The sequence below is a fragment of the Beta vulgaris genome, chromosome 2 (genome assembly GCF_026745355.1).
Source record: "Beta vulgaris subsp. vulgaris cultivar EL10 chromosome 2, EL10.2, whole genome shotgun sequence".
NCBI lineage: Eukaryota > Viridiplantae > Streptophyta > Magnoliopsida > Caryophyllales > Amaranthaceae > Beta > Beta vulgaris.
This window is the reverse complement of record NC_079203.1, coordinates 53,918,417-53,944,753: the sequence shown is the minus strand read 5'-3', so window position 1 is coordinate 53,944,753 and position 26,337 is coordinate 53,918,417. Positions and strand designations below refer to the sequence as shown.

The 26,337-nt window shown below is 32.7% G+C and overlaps 2 protein-coding genes and 1 long non-coding RNA gene across 3 annotated transcripts; 1 reads left to right on the top strand and 2 right to left on the bottom strand.

The window, feature by feature from the left end:
• Nucleotides 1–387: 387 nt before the first annotated feature.
• LOC104885144 (protein NRT1/ PTR FAMILY 5.7) lies at nucleotides 388–3,510 on the bottom strand. The gene is made up of 3 exons (XM_010669854.3): nucleotides 3,352–3,510; nucleotides 2,171–2,718; nucleotides 388–1,347 (listed from the first exon to the last, which is right to left on the bottom strand). The coding sequence occupies exons 1-3, from the start codon at nucleotides 3,508–3,510 to the stop codon at nucleotides 477–479; spliced, it is 1,578 nt and encodes a 525-aa protein (XP_010668156.2). The 3' UTR covers nucleotides 388–476.
• Nucleotides 3,511–5,912: 2,402 nt separating this feature from the next.
• Nucleotides 5,913–9,134, top strand: LOC125495050 (uncharacterized). The gene is made up of 2 exons (XR_007271665.2): nucleotides 5,913–8,782; nucleotides 8,867–9,134. It is a non-coding gene; the product is annotated as an uncharacterized LOC125495050 (long non-coding RNA).
• A 5,285-nt stretch (nucleotides 9,135–14,419) lies between these two features.
• Nucleotides 14,420–20,559, bottom strand: LOC104904909 (protein NRT1/ PTR FAMILY 5.6). The gene is made up of 4 exons (XM_010693332.4): nucleotides 20,099–20,559; nucleotides 19,393–19,610; nucleotides 17,024–17,574; nucleotides 14,420–15,394 (listed from the first exon to the last, which is right to left on the bottom strand). The coding sequence occupies exons 1-4, from the start codon at nucleotides 20,265–20,267 to the stop codon at nucleotides 14,533–14,535; spliced, it is 1,800 nt and encodes a 599-aa protein (XP_010691634.2). The 5' UTR covers nucleotides 20,268–20,559; the 3' UTR covers nucleotides 14,420–14,532.
• Between the last annotated feature and the right edge of the window lie 5,778 nt (nucleotides 20,560–26,337).

The following is a 26,337-nucleotide window of genomic DNA, read 5'->3' as shown; positions in this document are numbered from 1 at the left end:
ATTCATGCTCAATTCGCGGGATGGAAAATGAGTCACAAGATCATCTGTTCTTCTCTTGTAGATACAGTAAGATGGTGCTGGAAAAAATTAAAAGATGGATGAAGCTAAGTAGCTGAGAGCTGCAGGTATGACTACTGTTTCCAGTCTTATTAGATGGATTCAATGTAGTTCTTTCACAAAGTTACAGAAGAATGTTGTGCTTGCTGTAGCCTGTAGTAGCAACAATGATCTACCAGATATGCATGTTAGGAATGATGTATTGTGGAATCAAAAAGTTACTAATGTAGATAGTATAGTTAATTCTATACAGAAGCTAGTCATTGGTATAGTATAGTAGTATGAGATTTTTTTTTGGTGTAAAATGATACTTTTACTTATTGAGCCCAAAAAAAAAAATGTCCCACTATTATTCGAGCTTACAACACATAACACAGAAGATACACTACGTAAAGATTACAGATTTGTGACCAAACATTTCAATGACAAGCCAACTCCAATTTCTTCTCAATGTCACAAGAATTATCTTCAACTACAGTTCTTTGAACATTTTTGTACTTATAATTCTTCGCCAACAACACAAAAGCACACAAATCCAATACAAAAATGACTGTTAATAACCAATAAAAATACTCAAGACGACTATGGTTCAAATCCTTACCAATCCATTTCTTTCCCCCATTCATCGTTGTCACATAATTCACAATAGTAATTAAAAAGCTAGTAAGGAAGCTACCAACACCAATAACACTAAGGAAAAACGCCATCCCTAAACTTCTCATTGTATCAGGAACTTGGTCATAAAAATATTCCTGCAATCCAACAAGGGAAAACCCATCTCCAATACCAAGGATTAAGTATTGAGGTGCTAACCAAAACACATTCATTTTCTTCCCTTTTAATGAAGCTTTTAACCTTTTCCTCTCTACTAAAGCTGAGATCAATATTGATATGATTAAAATGACCATACCAATGCCTATTCTTTTAAGGATGCTTATACCTCTGTCTTTGCCTGTGGCTCTCCTTAAGTACGGGAGGAGGACTTTGTCGTAGAAGGCGATTGTAGCAATCATCCCCAGGGCCGTTAAGGCGGCCATAGAAGCTGCTGGGATTTCAAAGTGGTTCCAGACTTTCCTGTTCATAGCACTCCCTTGCTTGATGAAGAATGTATGGCCTTGAGCAATGCCTATGCCAAATATCAAGGAAGTTAGCCATATAGGAGCCATGGTTATTATGAGCTTCAATTCCTCCACTTGTGTCACAGTTGCTAGCCTCCATGGACTTTGTTCCTTTCTATATGCTCCATTATTACTCTCATATTTTTCGATTATAGCAGCTTTGTCAAGAAATCTGCAACACATATGTGCAAGCATATAGTTCAATAAACCTTTAAATATGTTTCTTTAGCTAGGCTACTAGTCTGTAGGGCAGACCAGGTTAGAGCCTGAGTACAAAGATTAACAACCAGATGATAATAGGCCTAAAGGCTCACTATCATCACAAGAAACGATTTGACAACTTATTGTTGAGATGAAGATTCAAACCCTTAAGCGAAACCTTAAGAGCTTGTTTGGATAACCTTCAAATACATGGGAAATTATAATTCCTATAAAGTAGGTATATGTGTTGTTATTTGGTTGGCAAAAATATAGGAAGTAGAACTTCCTAGGAAATTCTATTTCCTACAAAATGGAGGAAATAACTTACCTAGGCCCCCTAGGTAAGTGAAAATTCCCATGGAAAATAGAATCTTCCATGTTCAACCAAACAAAAAAATGTACTTCCTAGGAAATGAAATTTCATGGGCAATGCAAATTCAACCGCAACCCTTCCTTTATATTGAAGGGCTGCTATGGAAAGGGATGCTGGCTAAAAATGCATCCCTTAGGGTCGTTTTAACCGCATCCCTTCTTTATTTTTCCACTAGTAATACTTACCAACATCAACCAAACGAACCCTAAATTTTGGGATGATACCAGTGAGCTATCACCTCTTTCTCAAATATATATCCTCTGTTTCAAACTATTTGACACACTTTTTTTACCCTATTCACACTATCTTTTGACTGTTTTTTCATTATTCCCTCACATATGAACTTTCTCTCTAGTATCTATGTACCTACATTTTCTTCCATATGGAGCAATTCACATAAACCCTATGTATGCACATTTACCTTAGCCTATTAGTATGACCCAAACGTCGTCTTTGGAGCTTGCCTGTATTAGGAGCCTCATATAAGAGCGAGGGCGCAGGACAATGTAGCTTCCTCTTAGCCACAGCAGCGACCAAGACATGCAACAATGGCGTCAAGGGGCTTCCAAGAGCGACCTTGTAACGATAAAAGGGCCTTCCAAGAATGAATACAAAGACACTAACCACCATAGTTATGGTTAAAATCAGAAATCCGAGGCCCCAACTTACGTAGTCCTGCACATACACGATCAAAGTAACCCCTAAGAAGAGGCCGGTACAAAGGGCGATGCTCCAGTAGTTGAAGAATGACATCTTTTCCTTCCTTTCTTCAGAATGAGAGTCATCGAATTGGTCGGCGCCGAAGCTTTCTAAGCATGGCTTGTAACCCCCTGTTGCTAGGGCCATGAGGTAGGCTGCTATGAAGAACACCAACTCATGGACCTTGCTAACTTGCTCGCATGAATTTAAGGTTGTATTGCAAGGTCTAAGGCTTGGAATGTATTGTGACATGGTGAAAACACCTAAACTCTGTGTATAAGAGAAGAAATTTAGAATATTCATATGTCATATTTTTAAATAACAACTCGTCACAGGTGTATCGTGAGCATGGTACATTCGATTTTTTTTTTATCATTGCTTATTTAAAATCATTCAAATGAGCAAAATATTCTAAAAAGGAGAGTTCCAAATGAGCAGAAATTAGTCTTGGACATACCATGCACTGATGCACATGGTACATTCGAGAGTATGATGAATAAACTCATTGCCAGGAGTAATGTTTAAATATATTTTGTAAATAGTCGTTTGGTTTAACATAGGAATTATAAAATGAGACTTTGTTGATTTTAAAAGCATTATTTTCTCTCATGTTAACTGTGAACAAGTTATTGGGTTGATCACGGAAAATAAAAATTTCCAAAATAGAATTCTACTTATAATATAAAGGGATCTGATTACATAATAACATATTATATAATAATGCGAGATAGCTTAACAAAGTTGGTTGATAAATAGTGCCACATAACCAAATGGTACAACTAAAAAAATACGGAGGTAGTATACATCAAGCGATCTCGGACGTCTTATGCACTTAAAATAAAAGGAGGTGGCATGCATATCCTCCCTCGAAAATCTTTTTGAAGAGTGCGTGGTTTAACTTACCAAGACATAGAGGACGGAAGAGAAGAGAATCATAGAGTAGCAACCAATATAAGCATCAGCAAGAAATCCACCAAATAGAGGCATTATAGTGGTGACTCCAGCCCATATATTCACATTGTTGGCTGCTGTTTCCAAGTCTTGGTGCATCACTTTAGTCATATATGTTATCATATTTGTTGCTATCCCGAAGTAAGTTAGCCTTTCACTGAACTCAATTGCTACATGTATATCATAATCAAAATCCAGATGTTTTAATATTGAGATCAAATATTAATATTGATCTGTATTATTATTGTGGTCCCCACATGTTAATTAAAAGTTTTAAAACGCATTATAATCAACCAAAAAGTAAAATCGCATGTAAGTGTACAAAAATTGTGCAATGGAAAATTTAAGATTGTATAAAAAATAGGGGTATATATTTTTTAAAGTTCAAAGGTAATTCTATCATTTGATTTTCAAAGGCAATTGCTAATTAATGAGCCACTAGGATATGCGTTTTTGCATATTACAATTATAATTTAGTTAGGAGCTTTTTTTTTAATAAATATTAGTATATTACTTTAGCATATAAGTAGTAAAAAGAGAGGATATAAATATAATAGAGGTGATTATGAGTCGAGCCGTTTCCGTTATCACAAATTTGGTGAATCAACCGTTTTTGTTTTCGTTGTCATTTAGCAAAATGCTCTATTTTCTTTGTTAACATGTAAAAGCTTTGGGAAAAATTGATTCACAAGAAAATAAGAGTTTGGTCCACTTACGAGCACAAAGGAGGCTTAGCTTCTTACTAAAACTAATCAATAATATTATGAGAAATTCCTCTAATTTATTAGGTAGTACTTTATCCTTCTATTTCTCTGACGTGGGACGGCCCTCGAATAATCTCATGCATTTTAGCCACAAATAATAATAACAATAATAATAACAATAACAATAATAATAATAATAATAACAATAGTAATAATAATAATAATAATAATAATAATAATAATAATAATAATAATAATAATAATAATAATAATAATAATAATAATAATAATAATAATAATAATAATAATAATAATAATAATAATTTGTATCCAATGGCAACAAATCATATTGTATGTTGGCATAATCATTTTGTTTCTAATTAGCAATAAAACAAAAATATGATGTCATCTAACAACAAATAATAATATGCCTTGTTTTTCCAATGCCAGCAAATCAAATTTGTGTTGACTTAATTTGTGCTAAATAACAACAATAAAAACTATAATGATGATATATTTAGCAAAAAAATAGTAAGACTAATAGTTTCCTATATCAACAAATAAAAAATATGTTGCCATCATTTGATAGATATATAAAGTAAAAGATTTCACTTTTAATCAGGAAACCAAAAAAAGTTATTTTATCAACAGTTCAAAAATTTGTTCTCAAACTTATAATGTTCTTATTTTTGTAGTGCTGATGGGCTTAATTGAACTTATTTTATATTAGTTACATGTTTTTAAGGATTTATAGTAATGCCCGAATCATTTGTCCAATATTTGGGCAAGTAGGTCGACTGAAAGTTTTATCTAAATACTAGCTTTCCACCCGTGCAAAAATGCACGGGAGGTTTTATGTAGAAATGATTTGGAGCCGTGTATAATATGCAACAATTGTTTTGTATATTATGTAGTTGTGTATATTCGAAATATATTGAATAAGTAATCATTAGAATCCATTTATTTAAGATTAAAAGAATACAAAATGTAAAATTATATTTAATATATATAAAAATCCTTTAATACAACATTTTTAAACTTTAAAAATCTTGTAATCTTGATATATCAATTATAAATACATAAATGAAAAAAAAAAACACATTAAAATGCAGGGGAATACTTTGTTTATAAATTTAAAATTTTAGGATGTTTCTCCTAAAATCATGATTTGAATAGTAGCTGATTGATTCAAGTTTTCATAATCCAAATTGTATTGAAGAACAATCTCAAAGTTTTATATAGCATGATTTTCATCACAATGGAGGTTATCTCTAAAGTGAAAAATTAATTTAAATATAGCATGTTTTTGTCTTGATTTGCCTTTTATTTCTTAATCACCATATGACCTGTTCTTTTCCATATTCTTTTCGATTTTTAGAATTGTATTGTAGACCAATTTCAAACTTCTATATTTACATTCTAAGATACTCGTGAATGAGGTGTATCTCGGAATTTTAGGTTGAAATATTTACTATGGCCTTGTGATTACAAATTTTAGAAACTTGTAATGAGAATAGTTTAAAACTGGCTTACGACCCTTGTGCAGTAAGATTATGACTTATGAATTATCTATAATTAGTAGTAGGATTGTTCTTATTTTCTTAGAACGGACCCTAAAAAAATGGACCTACTTAGGGTCATTATTTAACTTTAACTAATTTTTTAGCGGTAATACTTGTCTCATAGATCCTTTAAATGCACGCAAGTTTTATGCCATTATTCCTTATAGTCAATTTAAATGTCTATATCAATTTCTTCACATACGAAAAAAAAGTATAGTCCCACTAATACCATAGTTCTCATTGTGGGTGGACATAATATATGCTGATAATAAATTTGATCGGAAAATTTTAGTATAGGTTTTTGACCCTGCAAATTTCATGGAAATGATAAATTTAAGATTTTATGATAGTTTCCCCAAAAAATATGTTGTAAAGTTCATAAATATTTACCGAAATATTATAATTAAGCCTATGTACTACATATAATTTAATCAAAGTAAAGAGTGATTACGTTTTCCATCATTTAAAAAAAAAGTCAAATTAAAGTATCAAGAAGATCATATAACAACGGATGGAGTATAAGTCATAGCTAGGTACTAATTAATTTCGTGTTGTAGGAAGACTCCAAGGGTGCGTAAAAATAAAAGATTGGGTGTAATACAATTACTAATTTACTTCTCTATAATCTTTATCCCAATACCCTTACAAACAACACGCCAAGGCACAATTTATAACTCTAAAACATTCACAATCCAAGACACAATAAAGAAAATAATTTAACATAACTATAGTTTCTTGAAACTATATATTTGAGAATTAATTGTAAATATATCAAACAAAACAATCAAATAAATGAAATCAGGTGATTGCTTCTAAAGGAATTCATAAGATACACTAACTTGTCTTATTTGTGGCGAAAATTCACAATGCTTAAGATGCTTGATTGATTGGATATATGCTTGATTGATATATAGTGTGAATGATGAGTAAAAGCTACTTAAAAAGCTTGTGCCGAACACGCCCTAAGTCAATAACTTATCCTCTAAAAATAAAAGTCCCTAACTTATTATATAACATGATCAGAGTATATCATATATAGACCTGATTATTGGACAGGGTAGTCCAATGACTACATGGTTAGGGTCAAATTTAAAGGTTTTTATTAGACATGATCATTGTTGGACATGGTCGTTATAGGACCGACAAAATATCCCAAAGATTTTGAAAAATAAATTAGATATTGAAAAAAAATTACATGTATGAATTCCTGTCCAATTACACTCACTTTTGTCTCTCTCCGTTCATTATTTTTCTTACCCGACTATTATCGGCCCGTAATCGACCCACGATCCACATTTCGACCGACCTACCAGCGACCCCTTATGAATTGACCCTTAATGACCCAACTCGCTACCTGCACCAACCCTGACCCGATCCTCCAAATAACAATGTATAATTATATACAATAAGAATCCTAATTTCATCTTGGAGGTTGATGGCCACGAATTAGCAATAATTGTTGTCTAACTTTCAACAAACAAAACTTATTCCCCATCCCCTAATATCTAACTTAAGTATAAGGGCCTATTCTCCCCAGCTTATTTTCAGTTCAGTTCAGTTCAGTTCAGCTCCAATAAGTTCAGTTCAGTTAAGCTCCAATAAGTTCAGTTCAGTTCAGTTCAGCTCCATTCTTTTATAATTATTTTGTTAGATTTTATTATTATGTTGGTATAATTTATTTTACTAATTACTCTTATTATTATTATTATTTATTATTATTATATTATTATTATTATTATTATTATTATCATTATTATCATGATTATTATTATTATTATTATTTAAATATATATCATTACTATTAAGTATTATTATTATTATTATTATTATTATTATTATTATTATTATTGTTGTTGTTGTTGTTTCTATATATTATTTTGTTTATTGTAGCTTTACTCATTATTATTACTATTATTATTAGGAGGAACATGATTTAGGTCAAAGCACAAATAAACCCACTTTTTTTAGCCCATAAACCAATCAAATCGCGTCAAGACGGTTTATGATGTAATTTTTGCGGTCCAACCCAATCATTATTTTTATTACTAAATATTTTTATAGTATTAAATCTAATTATTAAAATAGTAATATTAATTTACTTCTTAGATATTATTTTTATTATATATCATCATCAAGTATTAATATATTAATAAAAATAATATAAAATAATTATTATTAATTATCATTATTATCATTAATTATTATTATTATTAATTTATGATTATTAATATTATTTATTTATAACTATCATTTAAAAATATCCAAAATACTATTATTATTATTATTATTATTATTATTATTATTATTCATTATTATTACTTATCTTTATAATTATTATTTAATATTCATATTATTCTTGTTTAAAATATTATTTATATATTTATTACATTCAATTTATTTCAATTCAATTTAATTCAATTCAGTTTAGTTCAGTTCAGTTCAGCTCTGATAAGTTCAGTTCAGTTCAGTTCAGCTCCAATAAGTTCAGTTCAGTTCAGTTCAGTTGTTTTATGCCGAAGAGAACATGCCCTAAGTATGTGTTATTACTAACTTGGAGGAAATCCTTGAATTTTATTGAGAAACTATTGCAGACAATGACTTTCTTTTCTTTTTGTTAGCGTTTTAAATGCACCATTGTAATTTAAATGCACCATTGTAATTTTTCATTTGGTAGCTCATGACACTGTTAGCATAAAGTAATAATATAGCATTATTAGCTTCATTTCCAGATTAAAGTACTAAAAGAATGGGTAAAACCAAACCAACCGAACCTTTGTCTCTTTAGTGATCTTCTTGCCTGGTCTCAGTTATTCGATTATCCTGATCTATACGAAATCCAACAAAAAAGAAGGGGGGAAATGGGGAGTTTGATCTTTTCTCTCTCCGAATTCTCATACTGTAAAACACCGATCTAAACCCATCCTTCCTGGAAAATTAGGGGAAAGTAGAGCGGATGATTCTATTCAAATTAAATCGTCAATTTGTTTTTAAAACCTTGATTTTTCTGCTTAAAGTATTAATCTTTGATCCATTTTTGTAAGCTAAGAGTTGAGTTGAGTTGAGCAGTGAGAGAAAATGAGAAAGCATATATGACAACTTTCATATCACCCACTTCAAGTACCATTCTCTCTCTTCATTTTTCCTATTAATTTTTAGGTGAAATTTTTCTCTCTCCTAAATGTTGGTTGAATTTCGTTGCAGGTTGTAGCTATTGCTGTGTTTTTAGCACTTGGGTTTTTCTTTTTTTTGCTTCCTTTGCTCCAAATGCATGGAGCAATGGCGAAAATTTTGAATGGATTCATGGGTCATTAGAAGTTGTTTGTGCATTTGTGGACTATGTATAGCATTACAGGTGACAAATGTAATAGGGTACTGTCAAATTTTTAATTTTGGATTGTAATTTTGCCATGACTTTCGAAGTTTGAATTCATAGAAATTATAATGGCAATTTCAAACCGTCATTCATAAATCAAGCAATGTTTTATAACTTAACAAATTTAGTTGATTGTAATTGAATTATGGAAGTTTTTTATTTGAACCTTGATTTCAGCCGAGTAAACATTGAGGCACACGATTAAAAAGGAATCTTTGTGTCAGCACATCAGAAAGATTATAACATTGCAATACACGTGGCACGATTGTGTCTACAGGATTATTATGGGATTAACATGTGGACAAATGAATAGGTAAACGACACATAGGCAAAATGAACCTTGTTTTATATATATATATAGATGGGCTACACTTTATCGGTTTTAAAATAGCACAATTCACTTGAACAATAATTTTTGTAAATTCATGTTATTCTAGTCTTGAGAGGTTCGGAATTCGGATAGTGTGAAATGACAATTAGGTTGTACAAAATACAAAGAAAGGGAGGGGGGATTCGAACCTGTGACCTATTGTTCACAACACCTCAGTCTTAACCACTAAGCCACTAATCCTTGGTAATTTGGATTATTCATAATTGATACTATTATAAATTTCTTACTTAATGCATTCTTAATTGCTACTTTAGTCCGACGCAAAACCATATAATAATCCAAGAGTTTTACTAGATTCCAACTCATCTTCATTTGAGCTAGGTTAAGCATTTCTTTAAAAAAATGCTATTGCGTTCTGATCCTAGCTAAGACTCGAACCCGAGATCTTTAATTTAGCGCGAGTTGATCTAAGCATACACTTTGCTATAGACTGTAGTTTACGTGTTATTAATGAATCTTACCTATGATAAAGGAGGAGGCTTTCCATGAGCCAGAAGAAGTTCGAAGAGAAAGCTTTCCTTTGTAATCGAATGATGAGTCATGAACTTGTAAATTCATGATATCTTCTTCATCATCATTTATTGACGAGATTTCAGGGTTAGCTCTAATTTCTCTCTTTGACTCATGAATTTCTCTCTTATCCATCTTTAATGCAAAAAATGTAGAATTAAGTGGTGGTTTGAAATGATAAAAGTGGCATGGAAAACTATATAAATCGAATTCGCTGCTATACATCTAACCCTTATGTGACAATGATGGTTTGTACCTATATGTTAGTTCTATATAAGAAAAAAAAAATATAATTGACGAGCATCATTCATGAATCATGATCCAACAACTTTTGTATTTCTCGGACGTACATATGGTACGACATGGAAATAATTAGTGATATTTCAGGTATAATTAGAGTAACAAAGTTGATATTATTACGTTTTGTTTGACATGGAGGTTAATTAAGGTGCAATTACTTGTAAGATAGGCTAAGCTAGGTTGCTTGGTCAAGCAATGATGATTTCCACCCGAACATAAAACCAAAGTTTTCTGATATCACGAGCACCACATACAGCACTTATATACTCAATTTAGTGACGTTTTGATTTGAAGTTAGATCGAGAAATCAGCATATAATCTGGCTAAAATTAGATAAATCTACATGATAAATGCGCCATATTATTATATAGAGAACGTATTGGGTCGGACTCGTCCGACCATAATCTTGGTCGGACGACTTTCAGGTGGTTCCAATTTTTTTCAGGTAGTCTTCATTTTTTTTCAGGTGGTTCCAATTTTTTTTCAGGTAGTCTTCATTTTGTTTTCAGTTAGTCTTCTTTGTTTTTCAGTGGGTTTTTGTGCTTTAGTTAGACTTACTTGGGTTTCATTTGGTCTTTATTCTTTTTCAGGTAGTCTACATTTTTTTTCAGGTAGTCTTCATTTTGTTTCAGTTAGTCATTATTTCTTTCAGTTGGCTCATTATTTCTTTCAGTTGGTCCAACTGAAAGAAAAGAAAGTCTAACTGAAAGAAAAGAAAGTCTAACTGAAAGAAAAGAAAGTCCAACTGAAAGAAAAAAGTCCAACTGAAAGAAAACAAAGTCCAACTGAAAGAAAACAAAGTCCAACTGAAAAGAAAATAAAACACTAACCTTTGATTTCTCTCACTTTCTCCTCCTTCTTCATTCCTCAGAGAGAGAAAGATGATGGGTGAGACTCATAAACACTCCAAACATCAACTTTCTCATCATACCCATTACCTTCTAATATCTCCGGCGCAACATAATACGGTGTATAATGCCAGGGCCAACAACATGCTACCAACACTATCTTCTTATAAGGCCTTGTGTGGGCTTATCTGGAGGTCCATTACTCGAGCTCGGAAATTATCCTGTGATGAAGACACCAAATTTATATTGACAGTAAATATTAGGCCTCGTTTAAACCCACCTTTATCCCCTGACTATTTCCCAAACTCCGTTGTTCTAGCAATAGCGACTGCGAAGGTTGGTGAGCTGCTCACGAAGGACTTAGGTTGGGCAACCATGCTGATCCACCAGCAGGTCGAGGCAGTAGATGATGGAGTTGCTCGTAAAGCATTGGTGTTGTCACCTGGGAAGAGTCCGACAGTGGAGCCACCGGGGCATATATCGTTTGGCGCTAATCCTGTTGTTATGGGTGGTTCACCCGTCAAAAAAAAAGTAAGTAGCAGGATGAGAGGAGAAAACTGGGCTCAGCCCGTCTGACGAGAATATTGGGTCAGACGGTCTGACCCAATACTTTCACTATTATATATACGCTGTTTTGACGGTGAGTTTTGACTTTTTTTATTTTTATTCATATGAGCTACAAAGACAGTACAAAGTGCAAAGAAGGGGAAGAGGAATTTGTACTCGTGACTTAAATTTGGGTATGTTCTCTTCGGCATAAAACAACTGAATTGAACTGAAATGAATAGTGATATGTGAGACTAAAAGTATTGTCCAGAGCTGAACTGAAATGAACAGAAAATAAGCTGGGGAGAACAGACCCTTATCGACTATCGTTCACATTTGTAGGGGTGCTTATCGAGCGAGCCAAGCCCGAGCTCGTTTAACTTTTCATGGGCTCGACTCCGCTCGTGAGCTCGCCGAGCATGGGGGAGACGAGCTCGGCTCGAGCTCGTGATTAGAATTTGCTGCTCGAGCTCGGCTCGTGAGCTCGTTTAGACTCGGCTCATCGTGAGCTTTTAGGCTCGTTTAGGCTCATGAGCTCGTTTAGGCTCGTTTAGAATTTGTTTTCTTTTACCTTTCATTTTTATCTTTCTTCTATTCTATACCTTAGTTTATATCTTAAAAGAAATACTTAATATAATTTTTAATATATATAAATAATTTTTTAATATATAAACAATTTTTTAATATAAAATATTTTTTAATATAAAATCTTATTTAATATAAAATATTTTTTTAGTATAAAATAATAATCGAGTTGTTCACGAGCTTTACGAGCCGAACTTTTCCTAGCTCGGCTCGACTCGTTTAAGTCTCGAGCCGAGCTCGAGCTCAAGCCAAGCTTCGACCGAGCCGAGCCTGAGCTGCTCGCGAGCTTGAGCTGCTCGCGAGCTTGTCAGGCTCATTGTCACCCCTAGGTCACTTCACAACACCTTAATCTTAACCACTAGGCCAAGACATCCTTGGTAAGAGTTTTGACTATTTGATAGTAGTGGCTGAAATTATGTGTCATTTTTTTAGATTTTGCTTTTTTTTTTTGTCCTCTCTGGAAAAAAGATATTACTATAATTTCATGCTTAATACTTCCTCCGTTTCTAAATAAGTGCAACATTTGCATAGTGTTTACTATTCACAGTTTAAACTTTAATTAGCTTTGGTGATTTACATTTTAGGAAAAACATAGTCATGTGGGATCTTGTTAGATTCGTCTGAATGTGAATTTTTTTAATATCAACTTTTTATAATTTTTACTTATTGATAATTGAAGATATTAATGGTTAAAATAATGCATTGGCAAACGTGCAAACAAGAAATGTTGCACTTATTTAGAAACGGAGGAAGTACTTGATAACCACCTGATCTCGAGATTTAAATTATATGTCGAAAATAAAGAGATTATGATTCCATAGAATTTTCGCTTGTTTTTCAACGTCTCCCCGTCTTGGCTTGTAAATTGTAAATGTCAATTATTGATCTATTAACTTCATGTTCAACACGTAATACATGGAAGGTGGAAATTAAAGGAAACTAAAAAAAATTGAATAATTGTTTGGTTGATATTATCATGATAAGTCACATTTCATGGAAAGTTCGTTACACTTATCACAAATAATGGCTGAGTTAGACATTCAACGTACCTAATCTATCTCCTATATGTAGAACATTTCATGAAATTTTCTATTTCTCATATCTAACCAAACACCTTTTAAGACATCCCTTTGAACTAAATTTTCCTTAGCATAGAAATTTTCTAAGAAGTTATACACAACCTACATCCAATGATCCAATCAAATGAGTGTACTTTTGGAGCTTAATTGGCAAGGTTTATTATATGAGGCATTTAATAAGATATCAAATGCCTCATATGATAAACATTGTCAATTGGACATGTGGCCCAACTTAAGATAATATATCAAGGGTTAATAAAAATGTTCGAAAATTATTAAAAACGACGGTTTAATTTTAATATAAAAGTAGACCTAGTCACTAAATGAATTAAATTAGTCACCAAATAAAATTAACCTACTCACTATCAGACTAATTTTTTTTTTAATATTGGATTTACCATTGCGTAATTTTAATTTAAAAATAGGTGGTCTCTTACAAGACAAACTCAAAAAGTTAGATTCCGAGCATTATATCTCCATCTTCTCTATTTAACAAATGTCGCTCATCAGTATCATCAAGGATTCTCTCTTTACTTATGCGGCCCAACTTCAAAGCCCTTCCACTTTAATAATCTTGAGTAGATTTGCCAAGCGAATATTATGAAAGATTAGATTCTTAACGTTTTAGGATGCTTTGGCAATGATAGGATACTCCATTAATTTAAGGTAAAATTGGGCATCAACATCTTGAATAATAGCTCGGATGCACTACCCAACACCACCAACTATGCAGTGGGGGTGAATCTCCACCAGCGCAATGCCAAAGCTATCTCTAGGTTTAATGGGAAAAAGTCGACATTCTAAAGTATATATCGAGACAAATCAAAATAGACCCGACATGAATATATTTTCTCTAATCATAAATCACAAATGATAGTCAAAGAGAAATTTGTAAATGATGTCAAAAGTGAAAGTGTAACTATTAAAAAGAAACGGAGGTAGTATTATTTTGATCGATGAATTTTGCTCTATTATAAGCTATATATATATTCATTTACTTTAAGTTCAAGTGTGTACTATTGGAAGCATCATATTATAAGCAGGGATAATCAAACTTGTAGCCATGAATTCTTCTCTTTGGACGAAGATGTAAATAAACCACGACATTTATAAGAAAACACAAGGCAAAAATATAAACTTATATAGGGAAAGCATATTATTATTCTATAAAGTATATATACTAATACTACTACTATATACTTAATAAGTTTTTTGAGCTATATCAACATTTGTACTTAAACACTTATCACTTTCTTGTCATCCTCACCAGAGTCACCTACAGCCACACTTCTATGGACATTTTTGTACTTATAATTCTTGACCAAAAACACAAATACAAAGATATTGAGCACAAAAATAATCATCAAAAGCCAGTAAAAATAATCAAGACGACTATGATTCAAATCTTTGCCTATCCATATCTTCCCACCTTTCATCCCTGTGATAGAGTCCACCATTATGATCAAAAAAGTACTAAGAAAACTCCCAACGCCAATAGTACTAAGGTAAAACGCCATCCCTAAACTCCTCATTGAGTCAGGAACTTGATCATAGAAATACTCTTGCATTCCTACTAGGGAAAATCCATCCCCTATACCAATGACCAAGAACTGAGGCGCGAGCCAAAACACATGTATTATTTTCCCTTGCAATGAGGCCTTTAATCTCGCTCTCTCCACCAACGCCGAGATCATCATTGAAATGATCAAGATAACCATGCCAATACCTATTCTAGTAAGTATGTTAATGCCTCGCTCGTTGCCTGTACTTCGTCGTAAGTATGGAAGGAGGACCTTGTCGTAGAATGCTACTGAGGTAATCATTCCTACGGCTGTAAGAGTGTACACAGAAGCAGCTGGGATTTCGAAGTTTTTGAAGATTCTTCGATCCATTGCGCTACCTTGTTTGATGAAGAATGTGGAGCCTTGAGCAATGCCTATTCCAAACACTAAACAAGTTAACCATATGGGAATCATGGTTATAATGAGCTTAAGTTCTTCTACTTGTGTCACGGTTGCTAGCCTCCATGGACTTTGTTGTTTCAAAGCTACCCCGTTACTTTCATGTTCTTCAATTATAGCAGCTTTATCAAAAAATCTGCAGTACATACATGATACATAAATATACTACTATATAAACCAACACTCAATTATTTGTTGTGATGCAGTCTTTTCTAAAATGTAGTTGTAGGGATGACATGATGTGGGTAATTCTGCACCTACCCACCCTATTTGGAGCAAACACATATGGGTATGACTTGGGTTCGACTTAACTATCCATATTTACCAAACACCGCCTATATTTTTCTACGTATTTTTTTTTTTTTTTACTTCTTTTAATTCAAAAATATAAAAATTTCAGAATTTTGTTAGTATGAACCAAACCAATATCTCGTTCCCACCATGGTGGAACCAATCATTTTTTTCCGGTCCACCGTAGCAGAAACTAAAACATTTTTTTCCAGTTCCACTATAGCAAAAAAACGAAAATAAATAAAATTCAGTTCTACCATGGAGAAAATTTTGTTCGCTTACTGAATTTTTTTTTTTTGAAAGATAATGGAGGTGGTGCTAGCCTGCTAGGGGTTAGGACCAGTTGGACTGGTGGATCGGAATTTGAATTTTTTTGGACCGAGATCGGATCGGAAAAGAAAAACGGTTGGACCGGAATTTATATTTTGTATTCAAAAAAATCTTTTTTGGTTAGGCTTAAACATGTTTATAAATTCCATAGATTAAAAATTAATAATTCTAAAATCAATAATCTTAAAAGCAATAAAGATGAGGTTTTAACTTTCTAACTTTTTTAAGTTTTAAATTTTTTTCAACCTTTAAAGTTATTTTTTTTAAAAAAATAATTCCGATCACCAGAATGGACCAGAATTTTTCTCTTCAGGTTTTGCACCTGTTGGACCAGATTCAACATTTTTTTTTATAAAAAAAATCACTTTTGTTAAATTTAAACATATTTACAAATGAGATACATTAAACTTTAATAATTTTAAAGACAATAAAGAGTAGGTTTATCTTTCTAATTTTTTAAAACTTTTTCTAAACTTTGAACTTTCTTGTTTTTTTTATACAAAAAATACATAAATTCTAGTCCACCGATCTGCATCGAAAACCAGGAATTACAGTTTTCCATCGATCGAGGACTGGACCGGAATCTTTGCTCCGTCCAAATTTTCGGTCCGGTCATGGTCTATGCACAACCCTAACTACGGGTGTAGGGGGTTGGGGCTGCAGGTGGGGGTGAGGATAAGGTGGGTGAAGGAGTGGGAGAGGAGGGAACGAGGGGACAAAAGGGTGAGAGAGGGGGAGAGGGGGGGAGGTGGGGGGAGAGTGGAGGAGGGGGTGGGTGTTAAAGTGGTGGGAGGAGGGGCCGTGAAGGTGGGAGGAGAGAAAGTCGGAGGGTCGGGGAGGGGCGGGGGACAGGGTTGGTGGTGGTTATGGAGGAAGAAGTAGATGGAAAAATAAGAAAAAAAATACAATATAAATATGGGCGATATGCTAGTGTACGGTAAATAGAGGTGACAAATAGCATGGAAGTATGACTTTGATGGGTAGTAGGCGGTTATATGTCAAAAATCATATATATCACAAAGTGTAGTAGTAAAGGCTGATTTAGAATTTTAAATTTAGTGCAGTCAGCAAATTAAGAACAAAAAAAAAAAAAGAGGCATTGCATGTTTAGAGTAAGAAAATACCATCTTGTCTCCATTTTTACCTGAGTCTATTTGTGTGACTTAAAAGCCTTCCTTGGAACTTTGCTGAATTAGGAACTTCATACAACAAAGAGGAATCGGAAGGACAAGGCAGATTTCTCTTTACCACAGCAGCGACAAAAACTCGTAAGAGTGGTGTTAAGGGGCTTCCATGAGGGTTCCTATAACGGTAAAAAGGCCTTCCAAGCACAAATACAATGACAGAAATTCCCATAGTTATGGTTAATATCAAAAACCCAATGCCCCAACTTACGTAGTCTTGCACATAAACTATCAAAGTTACTCCGACGAAGAGGCCACTACAAAGTGCAATGTTCCACCAATTGAAAAATGACATTTTTTGCTTCCTTTCTTTCGAATGATCATCATCGAATTGGTCTGCGCCAAAGCTCTCTAAGCAAGGTTTATAACCCCCCGTTGCAAGGGCCACGAGGTAGGCTGCTACGAAGAACACTACCTCGTGGACCTTGCTAGCATGGTCGCATGAATTTGGGGTTGTTTTGCAAGGCTTGAGGCTTGTAATATATTGTGTCATGGTAAAGAGTCCTAATCCCTGAACATATATAGAAAAAAAGTTTAGGGAACATACATATGTTTTTGAACGCGTATTATACTAGTTTACTTTATAGTATTATTGTCTCCATTAACAAACGTAAAAATTAAATTGTATACATCTCACATGTTAATTCCATCTCAAATCCATGTGGGATGTGTTCTATTTAGTTAAATTTGCAACAATCATACAACTTTATTCATATCTTTTTAGAGAAGTGCAAAAAAGGGGGAAAAAAAGAAGAATTTGGCAAAAAGTATGACAACAATAAATAATTCCCTTGAAGAAAAAGTTTTGATACTCCAACTTGCTAACCTACACAAATTCCAAAACTATGATAATGATATTTTTGTGAAGTATGTTCAAAGAAGATGGTATATTGGAGGTTTGTGATAGCCTTTAATTGGATTTAAAGTACCCGATTGTCACTTTCATTGAAGGTTTACAATGAGCATCAAGACACTATTTCACCTTTTTTCTTTCTTTCTTTCGTAATGATTTCTTTCGTTTAATGGAATCTCGTTTACTTTTCTACAAAAAGCCTACTTGATTTGGATGGTCTTAATTCACCAATAATAAACCTACTAATGTTTTTTCAAATTATTTTTAATTAATACAAACTTACAACAATTCATTACTATACCTATTAAAGATAATTGAAGATATAGGAAGACAATTAAGAGAATCAAATAATATCCTAGAGATGGTAATCTTCTAGTTCTAGTTATCTTCCCATATCTTAGGTTATCTTTAATAGTACCAACATAATTGAGGAAATATGTCACCGATATCTCACAATAAGTTATTGATGGTAAATCAACCTCGTCATCTATATACATATACTAGTCTATTATGCACGCGATGCGTGCGTCGATTGTTTGGATCTATTCTTAATAAATTTCTTCAAAATATAATTATAGTAGTGTGATTTATAATTATTGTTATACAAACTATTGTAATTTATAAAGTATTTAGAAATTGCGATAAACATTTAGATGTAAAGTTTTGTAGTCAAATTAAATTTGTAATTTTTTTTATTGAGTAACCATCTCATTATGTCAAATTACTTTTTGTTAATGCTTATATAGTTTATTATCGGAAATTCTGACCCATCTTTAAATTAGGAAATGATATGATTGTACAAATTAAAATCTAAATATTCAATTAAATATATAATTAACATAGCTCCCTTGGCTTATATAAATGGCTCTGTTTGGCATTACCAGCTGAAAATAAACTGAAATTGATAAGATAAAGCTAAAACTGATAAGGTGATGAAACTGATAAGATAAAGCTGAAACTGATAAAGTGCTGAAACTGATAAGGTAATTGATTAGTTTAACTATTTGGCAAAATTAGTTGATTAAGTTAATAAATTATTTTAGCAAAATTAATTGTTGTCAAAATTTTGGAAAGATTTTTCAAAATTTCAGTCACCTAATTGTGAAAAGGTAAAATTTTAAACTTATCATTTAAGTCATTTTAGCCACCTGAAATTTTATTTTAGATGCTCCCCAAACACTACTAATCATTTTAGCACATAAAATATGTTAGCACCTCATTTATTTAAGATAGCTAAAATGTTTCGCCAAACAGAGCCAATAGAAATAATATGCGAATTATAATTCCATTTCCAAATTTAAACAAATAGCGACTTTAGATCCAAAGTTATTATTATTATTACTTTTTGATATAATTGAGGAAATTATCTAAAAAACTAAAGAGAGTGTTAAATTGAACTGAATTGAAGTGAACTGATTGCAACTGAACTGAAAATAAGTTGAAGAAAACAGGCCTAAAGAGAGCGTTGAGACTTACCAGGACATAAAGGACTGCAGAGAAGAGAATCATGAAGTAGCGACCAGTATAAGCATCCGCGAGAAACCCACCAAGAAGAGGCATAACTGTGGTAACTCCGGTCCATATATTTACACTGTTGGCTGCTGTTTTCAAGTCCTGGTGCATCACTTTTGTCATGTATGTTATCAAATTTGTTGCTATTCCAAAGTAGCTCAATCTCTCACTAAACTCAATTGCTGCATATTATATTAAACAATATATGTCAAATTATTCAACCAAAACTTAAAATCTCTAGTAACAAAAGAAAAGTTGGTTATATAATTAACTGTGGTGCATTTAATGAGGCGTTTTGAGCTCCTAGCTAGCAATTAGCATAGGGTAAGAACTTGTATTAACTAATTTGTTTGTTATTTTCTTCATCTTTCTTTCACTAATTATAACACGTACATTAGTTAATAATTTCCAAGCTAAACTTGGTCGGGTGGTAAAGAGTTGGGCTTTGTAACTTGAACGGTCATGGACCATACTTAAGTTTCAATAATTACTCAAAAAATGAAAAACAAAAGAGACTTCTTAGATCAAGGATATCTTAGCGTATTAATTGTTAAGATTGAGGTGCTATGAACGATAGGTCATATGTTCGAATTCCCTCCCTTCTTTGTACTGCCATATGGATAAAAAAAAAAGAATTTTTAGAAGTAGCAGTGATTAAAGTTGGACGTACCTATGATGAAGAAAGAGGCTTTCCATGAGCCAGTAGAAGCTCGAAGAGGAATCCTGCCTTTGTAATCATATGATGAATCATGAACTTGTTGTACTTTCATGATATCTTCATCATTTTTTGTTGATGGGAATTCAGGGTAAGCTGTTTTTTCTTCCTGTGTTTTATGCATTTTCTCACTACTCAATTTATGAAAGCAAATTATTCTGAGGAGTTTTTGAGAAACCTATAAGTAACTATGGCGTTTATGTATTTATTCTTGGGAAAAAAGTTGTTAAAGTCTTAGTCACTTACAGTAGTGGCCTAGTATATGATAGTGGTGCAATAAAAAGAGTAGATTAAATTGGTAGGTGGGGAGATACAAGATTGTTCATACATAAATATACTACTCCCCCTTTTCAAAATAAAAAGATACTAGACTCACTCTCTCTTTCTATTGGTAGTATTTTCGATATGTTAGGACTTCTGGTTTATAAGTTGTGTTATCAGCCTATTTAATAGATGGGTTGGAAAATTCTAACTCAGCCGACTATATTGTTTAAACAAATAATTTATATAGCCCATTTTTTCTTAGGTTTCTTTTGAAAAGATATTAAATAAACGAATTTGATAAAAAAAAAGTATGCATGTTTGGAAATTCTTGAAATAATTATGCCCTATTTTCAAAGCCTTTTATGTTTCTCTTATACCAAATTTCACATTAATTATCATAATATACTATATTAGCAACATGGTAAATGTAGACATTTGTGTATGTATGTGACCATATCTGTTGTTTCAATTGGAAAAAAAAGCTTATAGTAATTATCCAAAAAAAAGAGCTTATGATTTAATAAGTTATGAACAAGTTAGGACAGAATATAATAATATACTTCCTTCATTTTATGTCAGTCATTAAAATATGGTCGGAGACTTAAGTTTTAAAGATGGTGTAAAAGTGAAAAAAATAAAAAGTCCAGAGTTATGTGATTAAAAAAAAAGATAAATCATGACTAAATAAAGTAAAAATATCCAACCAACTTTCATATTCCAAAATCCAGACTAGGAGGAGAGGAGAAATGATTCGCGCATACCCGGTATTTACAAATACCGGGTAAAGTTGTAAATAAATGCAACTTTTTCTTTTTTTTTATTTTTTTTTTATTTTTTTATTTTTTTTTGTTTTTTGTTTTTTCGGGATTTACTTACATAAATTCATGATCTGATTCACAATATAGTTGATCTGATTCACATTGTAGTTGATTTGATTTCTCTCCTACATGATCAGAGTTGTCTAAATTGCCATGAAGTCAACTTTTTTTGTCTTTTTCTAGCAAAATTACTAACATACCCCGGTATGGACACTGTTGGCCCATACCGAGTATGCGCTGCTACTTTCTCAGGAGGAGAGTGTTGCAACTAATATGTACAGATGAAGTATATTGAAGTCACCTATTATAATAAGTTGTAACCAAAGATAAAGCAATGATAAAATTTTAATAATTTGATGCCAAAATTAAGTCTAAACCATTCCATACTTGAAAAAGAGATGATCAAAGTAAGTCTGGCCTGGCTTGGCCCGAAAAATCTCTGGCTTGAGATTTGTTGGACCCGATTTTCGAACCTGTTTGATGTTTTGGTTTAGGTCGTCTTTTGAGAAACCTAAAAATATTTATTTTCAAATTTTGGCTCGGTCATATTATATTTGTCCTTAAAAGCCAATTATTTATTTTATTAAAAACAGGCTTTGGGCACAAAAAATTATTTGACCCGCCATTTAATCACTTGTACTTTGAAACCTTCAAAAAAATTCACGATATAGCACAATTTACTAACATCGATTCTCTAAAACTGTCTCATGCACGAGACGACTTTAATTGTTTCATTCACTAGTTTAAAATTTTGACTATTTCATACTTTCCTTCTACATGTTGACTATTCTATAGTACTTTGTTATAACTATATCATACAAAACTCTAACTATCAGCGATATATATATAGCGGTCTTATTCATAAGATCGACTTCTATAAGTTTTTTACTCCCTTCATCTCAAAATATAGTTTCTATTTTCATTTTGGGTGTCCCAAAATATAGTTATTGTTTCAATATTTAAGTTCACATTTTTCGCTTGTAATTAGTTTTTTGTTTTTTTATTCAACCCAAGTGTTATAATTAATGCTCTTTCACCAATTATTCTCTATTATCTCTCCTAAAAACATTTATTTAAATAAACAAAAAAATTTACTATTCCTCTTAGATTCTACTTATCTTAATTTCCGTGAAAAAAAAATATAGCCAAAAACTATATTTTGAAACGGATGGAGTATTTTACTAATATCTCTCTCCTTTTTATACAACTTTTTATTAAAAAGTATGTACCAAGAAATAATGTTGCAATAAGCCAATATTAGTGAAATCAGAAATGGATAAACTAATTAGAGTACTCCCAGCCGTTGTCCTCCTTGTGGGTTATGAGAAAAGAGAGTATAAAAGTATTATTAGTATATTAGGAGAGAGAAAAAGTTTGGCTAAAAAATTGATGCCCAGTTCTTCATGATGGATCAAGAAAAAGAGGAGCAAAGAAGGAATTAGAGGAAAGAGAAAATATTGTGAGATAGGTGGAACAGTGAGGAACTAATAAAATCATCAATGATCACAAATTATAGGGCAATCATTGGTTATGCTCTTAGGGGTATCAAATACCAAAACATAAAGGCGTAAGATAAAGAACAAAGAGAGCATCAAAGATGATTCGAAATGGGAATGCATTTATCATTGTAGATTTGTAGAGAAAAAGATGGCTTGGAGCCTTGAACGGAGGTTTGGTGCCATGCAATAAATTTAGTAACTGAGACTTGATAGGAAAACGCCAACGAAAAACTTGAGGTTTGACCGTTGACATATTTTAGTGGAAAAATTCGTGCCAACTATCCTTGTTGCCTAAAGATTTTTCCTCTTTTTGTTTAAGTGCGTTTTCAAAAGATTTTCCCTCTTTTACTTTATTTCTTATTTGGACATTTTTTTCCCTTTTTTACCTTCTCATGTCCTTATTATATGGTCCACCATTACATTATTAATCCAATTTTACTCCATTTCTCTCTCCTACTTTAACCCTTTTTATTTGTTTATTTATCTTACCTCTTTCTCTCTCCTACTTTACCCACCTCATACCCCACACAAAGGATCCTCCTTGGTATCTGGTATCTGGTATCTGTAGAAACAGTAACAAGGAAGATATTTAAGAAACGGAGGAAGTAGATCATAAACTTAACCTCTTTTCTTTTTACTTTCACTATAGTAGTAGCCCCTTTTTTTTTCTTTTGATAATTACTATAGTAGTAGCCCCTAATGCATTACGATTTGTGGTCGTCTCAAAATTCAATTTCAGAATTCTGAATTAAGAAATCGTTTCGGTTGAAACAGAGGTAGTTATTATGATGATTAAATAAAGTAGTGTTTGAATATATGATGTGGTTCAAATTTATTTGATGGCACCTCATGTGCAAGACAAATATAACCTCTCATATATTTAAGTCAAACGAGGTAGACAATAAGCAAAGGATAATAAAGAGTACGAGCAAAGTGGATTTTGTGAATGAGAGATTTGAGGATATAATCAATCGTGCTAAGTGGAGTATCTATAGAGATCATTTGGACATGAAGGGCTTTCGACCGTCTTCCTTTTCGGCTCACTTTGCCAAATAAGTTTTTTTTGGTATTTAGGCTATGTTTAGTTCACCTGAAATTTTCTGATCTGAACTTATCTGATCTGATCTGAACTTATTTTTTCTAATCTGATCTGATTTGATCTGAACTTATCTGATTACAAGATCTTATCTTTTAGATTTTTCTCAACATATAAGAAAAAATATAGTCATGTGGGGTCTTATTTGATTCGTCTCAATGAGTAATTTATTAATATTCAATTATTATAATTTTTACTAATATGTTATGAAAGATATAATGATTTTTAAATATAAGCAAAATCTAAACTGATCTGATCTGAACTTATTTTTTCTGATCTGATCTGATTAGATCTGAAATAAGCAAAAATAAGGTGAACTGAACATAGCCTTAGTTGTAACTTACAAGATAAAGGGTGAACGCCTGAACGGTCAACCATTGAGTCTGAACCTATATTTAGACCCCAACGGAAATTATAGTAATGTAAAAGTTAGTCATTCCGTATTTCATTAAAATTACATCTAACTTTTGTGAAATTGTATCTAGCATGTATGGTACGTCTATTGAACTTTTTTTGGTGCAAAAGAAGGTCAAGCCTTAAAAACATTGCAGCGCGGGTCCACAACACATATATAATTGAAAGTGAGGCTCGCATTTCGTGTTAGTGGGTTGTGTTTATGTTTGGTTTCGTGTCAATTTCGGGTTGGTCCCCCAAATGTATCAAAATTGATATAAAAAGTAGAATAGTTGCATAATATGATACAGGTAACTAATCGAGTTGACTTCATGTCATACGTGTTTGTGCCGGGTTCGTGTTTTTCTCATTAATTTCAGGTCGAGTTCATATCGTGTCATCAGGTGTGTTAGGAATTGCCAACCCTGCTTAAAAGTGCACACATAGCACACTTTGTATACTACTTACTAAGTCATATTTTGTGCATATATCACATTTACAATCTTAAAACCAAGCTTCGGTTAGCTAATTTAGTGTGAATCCTACTTCATTACCGGCCTTTAGGTCAGGGGTATGAATACCACCGAGTTAGGGGTACTTGAAGGAGGATTTCTCTTACAATTCCCCTTCCTTCCAAGTACTTGGGCCTTTAGGCCAGGTCCCGTGTGAGAGGAGAACAGTCCAAAGGTTATTCATCCTACTCAAAAAAAGTGGCGTCTTAAATATATCTTAGGTACACTTAGAGATGTCAATTTAGTTAATCGAGTCGGGTATAGATTGGGTTATCTCAAGTTTCAGGTCATATTTGGTCAGGTCGTGTCAGGTCATCAAATCCAACAAGTCGAGTGCATGTCGGGACGGTCGTAATTTGGTCAGGTCTACCTCGGTTTGTTTCTTCTTTCACATTCAGTCGGGTACGACACAGTTAACTTTGGTGCATGTCATTTTTAATGGCCATATGGTGTCGAATCGGGTATATGGCAGGTTTGTGACATGTGCTTTCAAGTTCTATTCATCCGTGTGTCGGATAATTATTAGGTCAAAACAATAACGGTTTGGGGCATTAATAGGTCCGAGTCAGGTTCAGGTAGTTAGTTATCATATTAGGTTATAATTGTGTTGTGACATATTCCTTTTCGGGTCACTTCCAGCGCTTTGAGTGTGGAACGGGACGGGACGGGTCATGAATCTTGTGTGGCGTTGCTTCACATTTGTATCATTATTTAAGGTTTCAATGAAAATCAATGCTTCAATAGTTCATCTAGTTTACTAATAAACCACTTTGTTAGAAACCGCTTCTTGGATGGTCTCTAAGGAGTTTTTAGGAAGGCTCTATATATGCCTTTTTGTAGTAGTGTTAGTTAATGATTTATCTTACTATGTGGTGAAACCAATGACAAGTCGAGTTATCAACAAACAACAAATTGAGTAAAATCAGATAACCAGGTAGCAATATGTCAGGTAAAACCAAATACTTGGTTAAGACAGGATTGGATAAATCAGTTAACGGGTCACAATAAGTCGGGACAATAGTAGGTGTTCGAGTAATAATCGGTTTCATGTCCTAGTCAGGTCAGATGTAAAATCGGGTTCAAATCATTATTATCGAGTCATATCAGCTCAGCTATCGGTCTTTTTTGGGTTGATATCAATTTGAGTTTAGGTCATGGAGTAATGTATCAAGATCAATTATCTGTTAGCAAGTCAGGTTAAAGGTGACTTGTTTTACCAAAATTTTAGGTAATCAATTAGAGATCTTTACAAGTTAAGGTCGGGTTTTCATATTAGGTCATTTTTTGACAACACACTTAAAATCATATTAGATTTTGCACTTAAAAGGGCTCCTTCGATTACCATCGTCATATGATCATATCTACTTCTCCAATCTCCTCAAATACTTGTTAAATCTTCGTTCTCGTGCATATCCTCTACTAAAGTATCCTTGATCTGAAAAAAGGATGAGAAGAATTTTAAAAGTCATATACATAGAAATTTTTTATTTCGCAACATGCTCTAAAATGATAGTATATATGGTCCAAACTTTGGGAACTCTTTTTTTAAAAGGAATACTTTCAATCTCAATTCTCTATTATATCCTACTGTGAGAAGGGACATATTCCTTTG